This window comes from Convolutriloba macropyga, chromosome 5, assembly GCF_964194025.1.
Source record: "Convolutriloba macropyga chromosome 5, txConMacr16.3, whole genome shotgun sequence".
In the NCBI taxonomy this organism is placed as follows: domain Eukaryota; kingdom Metazoa; phylum Xenacoelomorpha; order Acoela; family Convolutidae; genus Convolutriloba; species Convolutriloba macropyga.
Genome location: NC_134472.1, coordinates 49,943,074 through 49,960,728, shown reverse-complemented (window position 1 = coordinate 49,960,728; position 17,655 = coordinate 49,943,074). Strand labels below are relative to the sequence as shown.

Below are 17,655 nucleotides of genomic sequence, written 5' to 3'. Positions count from 1 at the left end.
TCATAGGATCTTATTCATCGCTATCGACGTTTTTTTCGGAATATATGTTAACTGTAAGAGTTAGGCATCGTCGTGTTTGTAAAAAAAAACGAACTAATCGACGGTTTGTGACCTTTAGAACAGAACAAACCAAACCCAGGCTAATGGTCCCAGACCTAAAGTCGACTTGTCCAGACCGCTCTCGAGTAAACTTAAGTAATAAAGATGAATCTACTTATCCGATATTTGAAACGACTATGCCAAAAATTGGTTTAGAAACTTCCGCCAATTTTCTTCGGTATTCTCAAGTAAGGCATGACTAAATTATATAGCATTTATTGGGAGATCGCAATCAAAACGAGATCCAAAGCCAGATTGGTAGCTACGCTTCTGTAACTGGAAACTGGAATCAAACAGACGGTATTGGCAACGGATTTGGTCAGCAACAGTTAGCAGGTCCCAGTTATCAGTTGAGACAACCACAGCATTACCGAGAACAGGTATTATTACACTATATCGCCAAGGTCAGTTTTGACTAAGCGCTTAACTGCAATTCACGGTCTTATTTTAATATGTGGTTGGTAGAATTTTCATTGTCATACGAATTTCCTTGACCTTGAAATGCTTTGATTTTAAAAGATTGGCTAATTATGTATTATTAAATGAGGCCATTTCAAACATAACTTATAGGGAGGAAGTTACAATTTGGTAGAATCTACTATATATGATGTATATAGCGTACTTTTTAAAATTTAATAATTTAAGATTGAAAAAACCAGCCAAATTCCATTCATTTATGCCTTCCGTCTTGCTTCTTATATTTCAGACTAGACTTCCTGACGTTGAATGTCGGTCGGAAATCGAAATAGTTCAAAATGACGAAAATAATTGTCACAAATTGCATTTCCAAGAAAAACTGTTCAAAAAGATGTTTGCCAAAAAAGCAATTTACAAGGATAAAGTCTTCGAGCAGACTAGAACTGTCCCTTCTGAGCAAGCTTTTCTTTTGATGAAGAAACACAACATGCAGTTGGTCAGTTTAAATGTTAAAGCATCAAAATTCTCAAACGAGCCAGAAATATTACCGTTGATGGAATCGAAAAAATATCCAAAATACTATATCCCAGCTCAAGATGTCATTCAAGGCGAGCAGAAAACTATGAGCGGATTCACTGCTTTAGGAGACCAATAAATGTTTGCAAAATCATTTAAAAAACTCCTCTTTTCCTTTATTTGCTTCTTTCCTACTTATAAAAACAATTGAGACCGATTTGGTCGAGTGTTCAAATACCATTTGTATATTTTATAGCTGCGACAGCGAGATATTTTTAGCCTTCTCTTGGTTGTTTAGAATCCAAGTATTGAATTGCATTGGTGCTCTGTCTTTTTACAATCTAAAGAATTTGTATTTTATTGGTGCTCTGTCTTTCTTTTACAATCCAAAAGATTTGGTCTGTCTTGGTGCGCTGTCTGTCTTTAAGATCTGCTCATTTTTATTTTCGAATTCTTAAAATCAAGGAGAAGTGAGTTAAAAATCGGGATAAATAACGGCTATTTTTCGACATGTTTATTTTCGAATTCATTTTTATTTTCGAATTCTTAAAATCAAGGAGAAGTGAGTTAAAAATCGGGATAAACAACGGCTATTTTTCGACATGTTCTGGACATCTTTTCCCGTTCTTCTCCAGCTTGTGTTTTTAGCTCTGATTGACGATGTCGGAACTTTCTTTGCCTTTCACAGACTATATCGAGCCGCCTTGTTTAATCTTGGTAATCTTCAAGGAAATATGAAAACAATGAAAGCTCTTTTTGTAGAACATCACAAGCGTTATTAGAATCTCTTATTTCATTTTAACTATTCTCCTGCATCATATTTTCGTTAAAAATCCCGAATTGTGATCCGCTCATAGTATTCTTTAACTAGGTAGAATTAAATGGTGTCAAATGGATTTGAGTGGGTCTTATCTCATCTCAAACAAGCCTGAATACCAGTCGTACGACATAGTTTATGACCAGTACTTCAGAATGGAATCATTTTTAATTGCCATTTATGGAGGTTTCTACCACAAGAGTGCTACCTCCAGTGGCTTACATTTCTATCCTGGTGGCTATATTGCAAATTTCAGAGCTGAAGATCTGAACCAGCGAAGAATGGCCAATTTTCGCAAGTCACTTGGGCTCTTTAGCCTGCATGTGATAAATGAATACATGACACCGTATGTTAAAACATTGAGTGGAAGGGTTCACAAGAACATTTTCATAGGTCATCCTGATTTAGGGTTGCACGGTAACCTAAATCTGCCGTTTTGCAACCCTGGGAAGGAAAATTTGCAGAAATTGAAGAAAACGCTTCACGAAAAGCGACTAAATTGGCCGGCGATCATGTATTGCCCGATGGATGACCTGCCAGGATCTAACCTAGAAAAGGCTAACTGGTACTACATGGATTACGGGCGACTTTTCCCTAGGAAAGATGACTCGAGGTATGAGCTTGATACCTCAAAATGGCGACCAGGCTTGCGTGACAGATGCAATAGGCCAGTTTATTCATACGTTCAATCGTATGTAGAGCTTCAAAACTCACCGCTAAGCTACGATTTTAACAAATCGGCTAAAAAAATTGATAAGTTGATAAAATTCAAAATGAGAATGAACTGGAAACATTTTTTTGATCCGGAGAGAAACAGCGAAGCATTGACTATGAGAAGCAACCCTGATTCATGTTTGGTTTTTGTAACTTACCTTGCGGCTGTTACGGAAAGACAGCCTTTCGGACTAGAGTACACAACTAATAAGGAAAGAGCCGAATGGATCGAACACGATCGGGCACGAAGCCAAAGACAAAAACGTTCAGAAATCCGAAGTAGAAAACGAGAAGAAAAGCGGGGCAAAAAGCTAAAACGTGGTCAGAAGAACGCTACGGAAATCGAGCAAACCAATAGAAACGGCGATCAAGTCACTGCCGGAGAAGACATTGATAACAATGGAAATATTGATCAAAATGATGCAGGTGGTGGAACCCAAAGCCCCGGAAACGATGGGCAAAGTGGAAGTTTTGTCAGTGAACACATTGAGGAGAACAGTCCTGAAAAGTTGCAACAAAACCTAGAAGGAGCGGAATTATCCGCAATCGAACAAACCGAAATAAAACCTGAACACAAAAAGTATTTGGAGAAACTGGACAGACAATTAAAAACAATTCAGCGCGCGGATCTATGGCTGCATCGGCAGCAGCTCAAAATGAAGAACGAAGATTACACGGGTGGATGTGATCCACGGATCAGGAATGAAATTGAGGAAAAAATTTTGCTAAATTACGGACTAGATAAAAAAGACCCGAATAAAAATTTCAATGTTATTCAGTACGAGCGGGACCGAAATTTTTCAGCTATTTCTAATCAAGAACGCGCTCCATTTTTCGAGCGTGTAAATCTTGATGATTTGCACGAAAGTGTTACAGAAGATTATTTTTATTGCCACGAAATAGCACCAATTTTTGTGTATGAGTGTTATTATCAACCCTCGCCTTTCGGTAAGAAACGGAGACGCGATGATGAGTACATAAAACTGCCACCTGGATTCATCATTATGGGCAGAGAGTTCTTACGGGTTGTTGACAAACAAAGTCGAGAGCCATTATCGTTACGATCAAAACAGTTCCATGATTTTTGGAATTACAATCGATGTGAAGATTTCCTAAGATTCCCAAACTTTGACGCAGCGTTTTTTCCCGAAGCCATCAAAGCTGACATTCCAATTTGTACAAAAGCAAGACAGTGCCCATACCCAGCACCATATGCAGAATTTGAACGAAAAAGCACTTCAAAACTCTATTTTGAAGATATCATAATGCAAGCGCGGCCTCAAAGCGATCGAATACACGCTGAGAATTGTGAATTTTGGAACGGCGCTTTGCATCATATTCACCATGTGAAAAGGATGACATCGACAATATCTGGGAAAGCGTTTTACGATCCACAGTTTATATGTTACTCAACGCATAATGGAACTATCACTGCTTTTCACATCGTGGAACAGAAGTTTGAACAGGGTGGCAAACAATTGCATGACGGGAGATCAGTACTTGTACCAGTGTGGCCTATCTATCAGCTATTAGGGAATTGTTTCCATAATCTAATAAGGTAAAAAAATCACAAGCTTGCGAAAATAATATAAGTTCGAACAGTGAATCCAGCTTATAAATAAACCAATCAAAAATTAGATTACTATTCTTAGGGTGTAAGAACCCATTATTAATATCTTTAAAATATTTCGCTGGAGAAATGAACAAAATTGCTCCAATGTGGCCCAGAAGGTCAAGTAAGGCTGTTCAACCTTGTTGTTCCAACCCCACTTGTGGGGGGAGGAACTATATACTCAAATGGTTTTTTTTGTTCAGACAGTTTTGGCCGATCGATATAGTCATCCTAGAGAAATATGAGTGGTATCATTAAAAAGCTGATCTGGTTAGTTGTTTTATCCTCAGTTATTGGCTTTATGACTTCTTGTATACTTTTGACTAGTTTTCTTATATTTTTTCTATAATTTTGTTTCTTTTGGAATCTTATCACAATATACGAAAATTGATAGTTCCCATTGACTCAGAGAAGACGTTAAAAGAATCATGGATAATGCGTTTTAGAGATAACCTTTGGATTAAAGGGCTTCGACAATTTCTTCTCGCACTTTTCTAATGAATTTTTGGTTTTTGCCTGTAATTGTTATTGTTTACATAGTCAAAGGACCTATTCTGATGTCTTATTGATGGCTGGTCAACAAAAATCAACTTTTTCTTCCCATCGAGGAATAATGTAGCGCATTTATTGACTTTCGTTGAAAGCTATTCAATTTAATGTTGTTGATACTACGGGTTTTCTCAAAGATTTCGTGGTTTCTAAGTATTTGTTCAAATTTGATGATTTTTTGAAGTTTTCTAGTGAGATAAAGGAAGAATTTTATATTTCTTAGAACATTTAATGAAAACAGACATGTTTGTACTGAAAAGTTCTTTTTATAACGGCGTCGACACTTTTGTCTCGATTTTTTTAGAGCTTGCTGTTTTTGCTGTTTTTTTTTCATTCCTTCTGTAGTCGTAGAATGCTGAGACGTCTCAAAAGCTTCTAAGTAAAAATTGAACGAAAGATATTACTCTATACAGCCAGTTCATAGTGAATACTCCTAACGTTTATGATATAATTCTTTTTCCAATTTATTTTTTTCACTTTTTGTTGTTTGTTTATTTTTGCGTATAATTTTTTGTTGTTGTTCTCGTCAACTTGTAACTTATGCTCATCCTTGAAACAAGTCCCGTGCAACTCCTTCAAATTAAAATTTAAACTTTCCTTTGATATTTTTTTGTAACTGATGTTTTGTTTGTGCGACAATATGCATTTTCATAAATGTTTTGTGAGTGTTTAATATTTGTTTTTTTTCTGTTCTCTTACCACATTCGCATAATAACACAGCCAAATTAATCAAATGATTCTTAAGTGAAATTATGTAATCAATCAGTATAAGTTTAGCTCAATTAGTGTAAATGAAAAGTGAAATAATAAAAAAAAATATTTATATAAAAGCTAATGATTTCAATGGCCTCGATAATTTGTGTTTTCGGAGATTGTTTGTAATTTCTCGTGTTTTTTTGCATCTTTAGTTCGTCTCTATGGCTTTGTTCAACCAAAAACAGGTTCAACTAGTTTCGTAATGATTTTTGGTAAACTATCGAGAATTTATTTGTTAAAAGCTAAAGATTTTTAAGAACATTGAAATTATTTGGTTTGAAAAATGTTGATAGATTCTTGAACTTCGCCTCATTATTCTTGCTTTTTATTCGTTACTTAGACTCATTACGGAAAATCCCATCTAATGTATAGTAAAGCTATAAGAAAATTGGGGCAGTTGAGGTTTTATCTGATTACGGAAAATCATTGAGGTTTCATTACGGAAAATCCCATCTAATGTATAGTTAAGCTAAAAGAAAATTGGGGCAGTTGAGGTTTTATCTGATTGCATTTTGACGTTGTTTACTAGGGGCTTTTATTTAGATTTTGAGTTTTTGCCGTTAATTTCTTAGTTTTGCTCATTTTTTTTCTCGTTTTCTTTTTATTGACAGATCTCGTGAGCACTGTAATGAGTCATGGCATTGTGTAATTCAATAATTAGTTTGGGTGTGAAACGATTTTATAAAACTCAAACATCTAATTTTTGTTATCTCTTCATTTGATTCACCATTACGTCAAAAATGTAGATCTGCTCGGGTCGGAACTTCATGTGCGGACGCACATTAACGAGCCTCCTGGTTATTCATTTTTGTTTCAGATTAAGTACAGGGAGGTAGTTTCTACAAAACAGTAATGAACAATAGCCAATATTACCCTGTACGGTATGAACAGATTCTCAGCAATAAGTTTTTTTGTTTTTTTATGAAAAATTAAGCAGCTCTCAAATTAAGAATTTCGATCTATAATTTGGCATGCTATGACACTCATTTATATAATAAAACCCACTGCTATAAAGTGCTATAAAGTAAAATTCCTCCCGATTATCACCTTGACGGTTCACTCTCATGTCTCCGACGGAGGTGGCTACAAAATTCTAAAATGAATGCCCCAAGTGAGCTTAGTGTTCAAAACTAAGCTGAGCATATTTTAAAACAAAAATAATGATTTTTGTGCCTTTTACTCCACTAAAAAATGGGTTTTCATGGACACATGGCGTAAATGAAGAAAGGCCTATGGAGCAATTTCTTATTGAAATGCAAACTTTAAACTCTGTGCTAATAAAGAATGAGGCCGGGTAATGTGCGTTTGCACATAATGTTTCGCCCCGCTTATGAGTATTTTCGACTAAATTTCTTTTCCAAATAAGGGAAAGATAGAAAACATTTTGTTGCAAAAAAATATTGTAGAAAAAAATCGCGTAAACTTTCCACCTCTCGACGAATTATATGGAACTTCATTGAAACACCCTTAAGATAGTGCCTGGATAAAATCTGCCTTGAGAGAAACCACGAGATAAAACAATCATCAAAATAAGTATCCACAACAAATTTTAGTAAAGACCGGAACTCAATATCTATTTTTAAAAAGGTTAAAAACGAAGTCATAGCTTAATTTGTGTCACGCAAAACTTAAATTAAATTAAATAATCATATTTCACTAGAAAATAACTGTCTCCTGTTCTTAATGAGACCAAGTAGCAAGTAGACTCAATTAACGAGCAAAAGGGGCAATGTTAAAAATACGTTTCTTTCAAGCAAATAAATGAAATGTCATGGATGCTTGTCGATAACAACTCAAAACAACAGATAAATTAATTTATAGCTCCATAGAGAGCCATTGAGAGCTGCCAATATCCTGAAAAGGTCATTAGACAACCAACACAAGCAAAAGCAGAATTCCGGACTAATTTCACTAAACTGCGGTATTGAAGCGTTAGAATCGCACTCCGTACAATAAAACATCAGAGGCGCTCAATTTCTCCTTCAGTCAACGCCATTCATGTGATATGCGAGCTTTGAATATTATAATAATGTGATCAGACAACAATGAAAAACCGAACCTCTAATTTGGGCATCTATTTAAAATTCAGAGAAAAACTTCATGAAAAATTTCATATTGTATCGAAGTCGCCAAATCATCTGTTACATCATAAAACTACTATCAAGAATACGTATTTTTAACTAAAAGATGAAGAGACCTTGCACTAACGAGATTAAGCTACAGATTTAATATTAAAAAATGTCGAAAGTCATAACTGTGCTGATGATTTTCAAAATCAAAAATATTCAAAAACAGTGAGAGTTTAAATATCAATAAAAACATATGTATTTTCAATTTTTTTGATTGGAATTGGTTGTTCAAATGAAATTCATTTTTCTTGAAAACCAAAAATTGAAAAAAAAAATTGAAAGAGGCAGCGCCATTACAATACCTACAAACTTTGATTTAAAAAAACAGTAGTCTGGTGAAAATAATCCTGCCTTATTGTTCAAATTTAAAACCATATCATAGCTCAAAAAATGATCAAATTTTATAAAATTGTGTCTTAGGAAGCTTTATTAAAAATGTCCCTCTTCGAATTAGTGAAAAAATATTTGTCTTTCTTCCAATGCCAATGGTACCTGTCGTTAATGTGATTATGTGGAAAACCAAAAATTGAAATCAAATGTAAGCAAATGTCGAAAAAAAAAGAAATTAATGAAAAATTGCATCCCTTCATAGGCAAAGAACTGGTTTTTGAAGACAAAAAAAGCAAGTGAAACTAAATTTAATTTCTTTGAAGGAGGATATGACTTCTCTTGACAAACTCACAGATATAAGATTTAAAAAAAAAACGGCGAAGCTCAAAAATCCTCAGTTTTTTAAGAAACATTCCAAAAGACATAAAAATGAAAAACAGTCAAACCAAAAACAACTGATAGAAAAAAAGAACTCCATAGGAAACCAGTTGGACCCGCAATTAGCGGAACTAAGTCTTTGGACTGCAGAAAAACAACGTATACAGGCAATACAGATTACAAAATTTCACTAACATTTCACGCAAACACAATTTTGATACCATAAAAACCCTGGGAATTTAATGCATGTTCATTAGGACTCGTTTGCAAGAAACTGAAGTATGTCGATAATTGAGTCTTGCTATGGAATCAATCCATTTTGCAATGAAAAAAAATAAAACGAAAAAAGACGAGAACTTTTGAAAGACAGCGTTTATATGCAATCTGAATGAACTGGGAGTGGAAAAAACTAAAGATAATCTTTGATCAATACTTGCTTCGCTATTGCCGCTCGGCCTTACAAAAAAATTAAATGTTCACCAATGCTAGCCAAAGGTTGACAACAAAAGTCTATCTGTTAAAAAAAATTAGTGAACTGTCGATAATTCTCGCGTTGAATTGCGAAACACACAAACTTTGAATTCTGGATCACCCTCATAAGAAGTTGAAGTGAAAAGTCTGTTTTGAGATTGATACGATTGCTTATTCAGTTTTTAGTTTTCTCCGGCAAAATCAAAAAAAGCGGGTGCCACAATCAATCTTGTTGTAATTTTGGTTTAAAAACAATTCGAATTACAAGAAATTTGCAGAACGGTCGGAGCAAATAGGTCAACACTTCTCTGTCTGTTAAATCAAAATCAATAGCACAATAGCACAATCGCTAACAATTCCAACATATTTTTAGCAAAACTGATTTAAAAAACCTGTGAAAAAGGAAAACTGTGTACAAACGAACATGGAAACAAATTTAAAAATTTTTTTGAAGTGAAAGTAAAAGCAGCACTCCTCTGAGTATTCGGAGATTGTGTCAGCCATTCTTGTGTCTGTAATACCGGCAATTGTGGACAAAGTGGGCTAAGCAAAAGTTTCCGATGCCATTTTCTGAAAAAAGGCTCAGTTGTAAAGAAAAATTGAGCGACGCCTTTGCTCCGGTATTTTTTAATTTAAATCATTAACACATTCGTTGAAAACTTTTATCAAAATTGATGAAAATGTGAACAAAGGGTTTCAAAGCCAATTATTTCAGAAACTGAAAGAGTCTGCATCAGCACTGATATTTTTCTTAACACTTAATTTCGAGTCGAGGTTTGGGGGTGAGTTTTTGTAAGAAATGCGATGAAATGCGGTGGAAAAAAATAATATTCACTGCGTATTTCTTTCATCATTTTGCAGTGAATTGCAGTGAATCGCATTGAATCATTTTTTTGACCGCGTTCTCGTTATTCTTACAAAAAAAAGAAACTTCCGTACACGGGTTCGAACCTCTCACCTACTGCACGTCTTCAAGCACTTATTCCTCCGCGTCAACAGTCACTTGATTCTACGATTTTTCTGTGAAACTAAATCAGATTCGGTAAACGTTGGAAAACAAAAGCAGTGATTTTTTGTATTAAATGCGGTGAAATGCGGCGAATTATTTTTTTCATCGCATTCACCGCATTCGTCGCATTTCTTACCTTAATTTACAACAAAAGCCAATGCGATGAATATTTGTAAGAAATGCGGTGAATTTGGTGAATTTTTGAAAGAAATGCGGTGATTGCGGTGAATGCGGCGAAAAAAAATAATTCACCGCTTTTCACTACATTCCTTCAAAAATTCACCATTCACCGCATTTCTTACAAAAATTCAGCATTCACCGCAAAAGGATGTAAGAAATACGTGGTGAACTTACCGCCTTTCACCGCATGTCTTACGAAAATTCACCAGCAAACCTCGACCCGGGATGAATGATGGGTACTGAGTTGGGTTGAAAAGTTATGACACCGAGAACCCGAAAACTTCAATTTACATCTTGTTTTGTTTCACCAATTCAGTTCTGAAGAACGTCCGTTAATTAGACTGCATTAAACAATATTATTGCACCGTAGTTGCAAATTTTAACGTTCAAAAATGCCCATTAATAAACTTGATTTGTCTAATAAATGGAAACGATCCCTGCTTTGAAGATCAATCGTATTTAAAGTTCTTCGAAATCATGGACTGGTACTGGTGTTATTCTTCTTATGCTTCCGCCGGTTTAACTAATTATGATTTCCAAAGAGTATTCGACCATTTTTTCCCGGGCAAAGGAAATGACAGCACGAAACTTTTGGCCAACCAAGTTTTTCAGAACTGGAGCAACGATACGACATTGAAATTTGTAGAGTTAGCAGAATGTCTTTCTGTCCTGCTCAGAGCACCGATAGACGAGAAGTTGGAATTTGTTTTCGAAGAATTTACGATGGATAACTCAGATCTTGACATTCATGGCTTGCATTTGATCGTGGATGTCTTTATTATTACAAGTCGGGAATATTTGCTAAACAAGTTTTGTTCAATTCGAAGGATAACATTGAAATTTAGACTTAGTTTTCTGACAGCTAAGATTTTTCTCATTAGCATTTTTAGAACTTCTTATGATTATAGCAGAACATACCGACGATGTCTTACGTTCTTCAAACTGAAAATACTGAAAATTTGTACGCTCCTAGAATCGCACATTTTTTCAGCATGAAACGTTGATACCAATCAACGAGAACTTTCCGATGGTTTCTCATGAATAACACTCAAAATACGATACAACATTTTTCTCCTTTCTGTTCGGTTTTCTGGGCTAGGGCTCTCATTGTTCCGACCCCGCTTAGTGGGGGAGACTATATGCTCAACTGTTTTTTTGTTCTGTCAATTTTGAACGATCGCTATGTCTGAAAATGGAAGAAATTAGTGTTATTATTTAAGAAACAGTGGAATGTAGAACTGCACATCAAACAAAATTTTAAAATTAGTCTTTTACGAAGAGTTATTCAGGTTTTCTCTGATTGCATTTAACCCTAATTGTGCTTACTATTAGCGTAACATTCGATAAATTTCAGGTAATTTTGCATCTTCATGTTAAAGTTATCAACAACTTCGCATTGTTAAAAAACACGCGGCAAAAGCGATGTAATTTATAGTCTCCCTGTGTTTTTTTTTACAGTTGAAAGGACTTGAATTATATTGTTGAGCGGTTCTTTCTCTAAAATATCAAAACCTTCTCGAATTTTTAATTCAAAGAGAAATCAAATTAAATATGTGACTTTGGTAACGCTAGAAGTTATAAAGAATCAATGAATAAGTAATTTTAAATCGCAAAATTTGTTGAAACCGCTTTTGATCTGGGGATAGAATTTTTTTGAAAAATTGTCTTTTTTCACTTGCGTCAGTTTTGTTTTCTATATTTTTCTCTTGATTGTTTCTGCGATTGTTCGGTGAAAGCTTATACATGTGTGCTAATGTTGAAGGGATGCTTGAACACATAAACTGACAATGAAAACTTTTAGACCTTTGTCTCTATATGTTAGCGCAAAACAATTTAGAATTTTTTTAAGTTTTCCTCGTATTTTCTTTTATTTCGTCTTGTCACTTCACTCGATTACAAATAATTCACAGAAGCTGTTTAAAAAGGCATGACTAAAATCTGCGTATCCTCCCTTTGAATTTGAAAAGAGGGTTTATATGCTATTTTTTTTCAATATCAAAGAAATTTAACCCGCTTATAATGAACAAGTGATCAAACACATCACAAGTATCACATCGACCCTAATCAGGCAATTCTTTTTTTTTCTGTAATTTTCTCATATCACCAAAGATATCGGGACTTTTAACGTGAAAGATCTCTTATGAAAAATATTAGCGTGTTTGTAGTGTATCAGTTTTAAGTCAAAGAAGTGTTTCCTCATGTAACATCTGTTGAGATTCCTATCAGTGAAAAGTTCAGTTTACGATTTTAAGATCAAAGTTAGATTATTATCAAAGTTAGCCTTGGGCTTCTTAACGAAGTGTAACCGAATGAATGTCATAATAATTTCGCAGCAGATAACCTATGAATTCGTTGATTCGACACCTTGGATTTTCTTTTTGCCTGCTTCTATTTTTGACTTCCTTGTTCTTTTTTCCGTGATTTTTTTAAGCCTCTTCAATAAAAAAAATCTATGGGTTTTCGAATGTATCCCTGAAGGAGGAAACAATTTGCAAGAAATGAGAAGAATTTGAGCTGGAAGCTTGGAAAAAGACAATCAAAGCCCTTTTGAACAGAATAAACCGAATTTGAGCCGAATGAAATACAAGAAATCCGCCGTGATTCAAAGTGGAATAACAGCGCAAGAAATGAGCGAATATTGAACGGAATCAAAAATGCAAGAAATGTAAGTGGTAAAAAATAACGCAAAGTAATAGCCCTTGAGAATCCAAAAAGCGCAATAGATTCTATAAACCTTTTTTTGTAGAATTTAGAGACCTATCTTATAGAGCATAGAAACTTATCGTATCCTATGCAAATTATTTTTTATATATACTATGTTATATGTTATTGTGGTGGCTATGAGTTTCAATAATTTGCTCATTGCAAACATTTTCTGTTCAGGTCAAAATTCGCTCACATCTTGCATTTTAATTCCACTCAAAGTTTGCTCGTTCCGTGCATTTCTGATTTGCTGCTCATTTCTTGTATCTTTTTCAACAATTCTGCTAATTCTGGTCAAATGCGGCTCACTCTGGTCATCTCTTTCCTTCTCAGTGGAATTTGATTGGACTTCTCGAATAGGGTAACCAGTACGATATAAACTTTACCGGCTTGTTGTTCCGACCCCACTTGTGGGGGGGGGGGGGGGGAGGAACTATATACTCAAATGGGTTTTTTTTGTTCAGTCAATTTTGGCCGATCGATGTATTCGTCGTAGAGAAATGTAAGTGGTATCATTGAAAAGCTATTCCAGCGTAGAATTCAAAATAAAAAAGATTTTTTTGATTTTCGTTTTTTTCGAGGAGTTATCGAAGGTTGAAGTTTTGTGTGAACACGTGATATTTGTTCACTTTTAGTGTAATTTTTCTCCAATTAAAAATATTTTCTATAAAATTAGTATTTCAAAAAAAAAATTCACGCTAAAAAAGGACCAATTTTGTGTTCCTAATAGACTAAAGACGATAAAAAAACTAGTTTTGGTCTCACATGGAAGTTCACTATCAAAAAAAATTCGAATTCTTTTTGAGATCTGTTTTTTTTAATAAAACTTTTCTCTTTTTTCGCTTTTTTTAAGTCACCTAGAGACCAGTCACTTTTTATATCGCGGTTCTAATATTTACAAACCTCCCTTACAGTCAAATGAAGCCCAATGAACAAAAGACATCCGTTTCAAAGAATTGCTCATGTTTTTTTTTGGTTTCGATTCTGAGTTTTCGTAATTTCCAATGAAATTTCGAATTTCTTTTTGAGGTTTTACTAATTTTTGGATTACTATGGCATGGTTCCATTGACTAACAGTGCAATATTTTTTATAATGAGCTTTAAGTGAACATATCTATTGCTTTGAGTGGACAGCTAATGGCCTTTAAGACTTAAAAAAATAATTTTTCGATATTTTTTGAACATTAAAGAATCATAAAATTATTAAAGGGAACTGTAAGTCAGTACAGGGTTGACAGCACCCTCTTCCTTCCTACTGCAATCGAATTTAATCTGGTTAGCGGTTTTATCTTCTAATTACTGGTTATATGACTTCAATGACACAAGATTTCAGAAAATTTAAAAAAAAAATGGATATTTTTGTACTATTGGTTACTTTTGAAATCTTATCACATTATCCAAATATTTATAGCTCCCATTGGCATAAAGAAAGTGTTCAGTGGATCACAGAAAAAAATTCCTTAGAAAAACTTATGGTTTAAATGTCTTCGACACGGTCTTCTCACACTTTTCTTTTTGAATTTTTGGTTTTTGCCTGTTTTTGTTGTTTTAAAAATCATAAGACTTATTGTGATGTCTTTTTGATTAACTATGCATGACGTACAAAAATGTACTCCCATTGGGGCATGTTTTATTGTTTTTTTGGACTTCCGTTGAAAGCTATTGAATTTAATGGCTGTTAAGAAATTAAAAATAATTTTTCGAAAATTTTTTTTTAATTACTAACAAATCTTAAACTTTATTCGTAAATTTTTTTTGTCAATGTCAGTATTGATAGGACCCACTTGCTTTATACTGAAACTAATATTCATGTGATTAGCGGTTTTGTTTTCTAACTATTGGTTTTATGACTTCAAGGACACAAGATTTCAATTTTTTTCTAAAATTTATTGGACGTTTTTGTAATATCGGTTACTTTTGACCTCTTATCAGATTATCCAAACAATATATACCTTATCCAAGAAATATTCTAATTGCATTGGCTTATAGAGGACGTTCAGTGGATCACAGAAAAAGTTTTTCAGAGAGGAGCTAATGGTTTAATTAGCTTCGACACTTTCTTTGGTTTTTGCCTGTTTTTATTATTGTTTTCACAGTCATAAGACCTATTGTTATGTCTTTTTAATGATCTACGCATGACAAACATTCTTTTCCTCCTAACGGGTTATATCTGAGCTTAGTTATTGAACTCTGTTGAGAGATTGAGTTTAGTGGCTGTTGAGGGTTTAAAAATAATTTCATGAAAGTGTTTTTGAACATTAACCAATCCTAAACATTTTTTCTTGAACTGTTGGTCAATGTCAGTACCAAAAAAATCCTGTTCCGTTCTACTGCAGCCAAAATTAATCTGGTTAGTGGTTTTATCTTCTGCCTATTAGTTTTAAAACTTCAATGCCACGAGGTTTCATATTTTTTTTTTTTAATTTTCGGGTAGTTTGTTTTATTTTTGGATCGTTTTGAAATCTCATCACATCATGCTACTGCTGATAATCCACATTGTTTTATGAAAGAAGTTAAACGGTTCATAGATAAATTTCAGAGAAGAGCTTATGATTTGATTTGCGTCGACATCTTCTTCGGGCACTTTTCTACTGAAATTTTGATTTTTGCCTGTCTCTCTTTTTGTTTTCATAGTCAATAACTTGTTGTAAGGTCGTATTGATGGAATATGATTGGCAAACCAACATGTTGTCATACAATTTAGCGTTGTTACTCGCTTCCGTGTAAAGCTAATGAATTTAATGGAGTTGATAATACGTGTTTTCTCGAAAATTTCGTGGGTTCTAAGGTAATTGATCAAATTTGTTGATTTTTTGAAAAAATACTGATAAAACAGAGAAATGCTATTGCTCTTAAAAAATAATTGAAAATAGAGGAGTTTTTAGTGAAAATTTCATTTCATAGTGCCATCGAAACTTTTCTCGCTCAATTTTTTCTTGAATTTGCTGTTTTTGTTCTTTTGGTAGCCGTAAATTGCTGACAGGTCTCATAGGCATGTAATTGAGGATTGAACAAATGATGTCACCCAAAGCAGTCAGTTTATAGCAAATAGTCTTAACTTTATGATAAACATTTTAAAGTCTTTTCAGTTCTTGTTGTTCTTTTCGTCAAACTGTAACTTATTTTCATCAATGAGAGGTCCCTTCCAATTTCTTGTATTTCAAGAAAAAACATATCTATTGATATCTTTTGTGACTGATGTTTTGTTTGTTGTACAATATGCGTTTTTCTGAACGTTTATTTAGTGGCCAAATTTTATGTTTCTTTTTCCCTTCTATCAGAACAATCGCGTAATAACAGTTCCCAATGGTTTTCAAATAAGGCCCAAAAAACTTTTTTAATCTCTGAGTATAAATCCTTCAGCTGATTTAGTAGAAATAAAAGTTAAATTAAAAAATAAATAGACTTCAAATGATAGCTACTGATTTTAATGGAAGCAATACTTTCGGTTTTCGCTAATCGTTTGTAATTTTTTGATTTTCTCTTTAGTTCGTTTCTCTTAGTCTAAACAAAGACAAGTCCTTTTGGTTTTGTAATCACTTTTTAGTGATTTATCACCGATTATTTAGTTAAAAGCTAATTGTTTTTAAGACTTTTGAAAATTTTTTGGTTTAGAAAATGTTGATTAATTTTTAAGTTTCCCCTCACTGTTCGTTCTTTTTGTCGACTTGTTACCTAGTCTCATTAAGAAAAGTTTCCATCTTCTGTATAGTTAGGAAAAATTAAATTCGTGTAGTTAAGGTTTTATCTGACTGCATTTTGACGTTGTTACTAGGTGCTTTTAAATTTAGATATTCAGTTTTTGCCGTGAAATTTCTGTTTTTTGCTAATTTTGTTGTTTGTTTTTTTGTCTCGTAGTTTCTTTAATGTTAGATCTCGTTGGCGCTGTAAAGAGGCATGACATTATGTAATTCAATTAGTAGATAGGTTGTGTAACGATTAATATAAACTCAAACATTTATTTTTGTTATCTCTTCATTTGGGTGACAATTAGGTCAAAAATGTAGATGAGCACGGGTCGGAACATCATGTGCGAACGCACATTAACGAGCCGTGTTGTTGTGCTATATATTCAAGCCCAGAATGTTTGGTTTTCCAGCTTCCTTGACCGTTTTTCATCAGAAAATCCCCCGTGATCAAATTACCTCCCTGATTACTCCCCAAACGGATGTAAGAGTAGGGGGTAATTGTCTATCGAGGGTAAAAGTATGTAAGATTAGTGGGTAATGGGGGCAATGAGGTAATTTTTAGATTTTAACCCCCAAAATTTACCCTCAAAAAAGATGTAAGAATAGGGTAATTATAGGGGGTAGGGGAGGTGGGAAGTGGTGGGCTAAAACAATTTAGGATTAGGGCTTCCAAGGGGGATAATTACACCCCAACACTTGCATCATTTTACCAACCAAAATTACATCCCTACACTTGCATCACCATACCCCCACCCCTTACCCACAAAATGATTAAGATTTTTGAAAATGAAACACTGGCTCTTATCCGACTGAAAATATTGCAATTATTCCCGCAAAAAAAGCCGTCCAAATTGATATTCCTGGGCACGATCTGAACTATGAAGAATTTTATAACTTCATGAGCAGGGCAAACTGTGGGAAATGAGTTAATGAAAACACACAAGCAGTCGCTGGTAGGTACCCTGGATTTCCTGGAAACATGCGGAACTGAATCAGAAGACAGATCGGTTCTGCTTGGTGGGCTCAAGGGTCGTGATCAACATGGGAAGTTTTCTTCGACAGAATTAATAGCAAATATCATACTCGAGACCGGATAGTTTTCTAGCATAATTTCGGTGTGATTGCGTGATTATCTTGCAAGATTCTGAAAGAATGTTACCTTGTTAGGTTTCAGCAAAATTGAAAACTCCCAATTTTTTTGTAACCAGTGTGTACCTTGTATTTGGACTTCTTCGCGATGCAATTCTGAGTCCATGGAGGGACCACAGGATAAACAAAAATGATTT

General features: G+C 34.2%; 2 protein-coding genes across 2 annotated transcripts in view; both read left to right on the top strand.

Moving 5' to 3' along the window:
• Positions 1-44: 44 nt before the first annotated feature.
• LOC142340401 (uncharacterized) lies at positions 45-4,125 on the top strand. Its single transcript, XM_075390979.1, has 4 exons — positions 45-53; positions 312-479; positions 806-1,124; positions 1,904-4,125. The coding sequence occupies exons 1-4, from the start codon at positions 45-47 to the stop codon at positions 4,123-4,125; spliced, it is 2,718 nt and encodes a 905-aa protein (XP_075247094.1).
• Positions 4,126-10,429: 6,304 nt separating this feature from the next.
• LOC142340069 (uncharacterized) overlaps positions 10,430-17,655 on the top strand; it is a 22,445-nt gene continuing 15,219 nt past the window's right edge. Inside the window, exons 1-2 of the mRNA XM_075390477.1 lie at positions 10,430-10,764; positions 17,212-17,414. Of these exons, the coding sequence (XP_075246592.1) occupies positions 17,299-17,414 (116 nt within the window). The 5' untranslated portion in view covers positions 10,430-10,764; positions 17,212-17,298. The remainder of the gene's footprint in view (positions 10,765-17,211; positions 17,415-17,655) is intronic.

Bases quoted from the DNA above. Each gene is read 5' to 3' on its own strand.
- LOC142340401 (XM_075390979.1), top strand. The intron at 480-805 runs GTATTATTACAC...CTTATATTTCAG, and splicing joins CACAGCATTACCGAGAACAG to ACTAGACTTCCTGACGTTGA. The intron at 1,125-1,903 runs GCGAGCAGAAAA...TTCTTTAACTAG, and splicing joins AGCTCAAGATGTCATTCAAG to GTAGAATTAAATGGTGTCAA.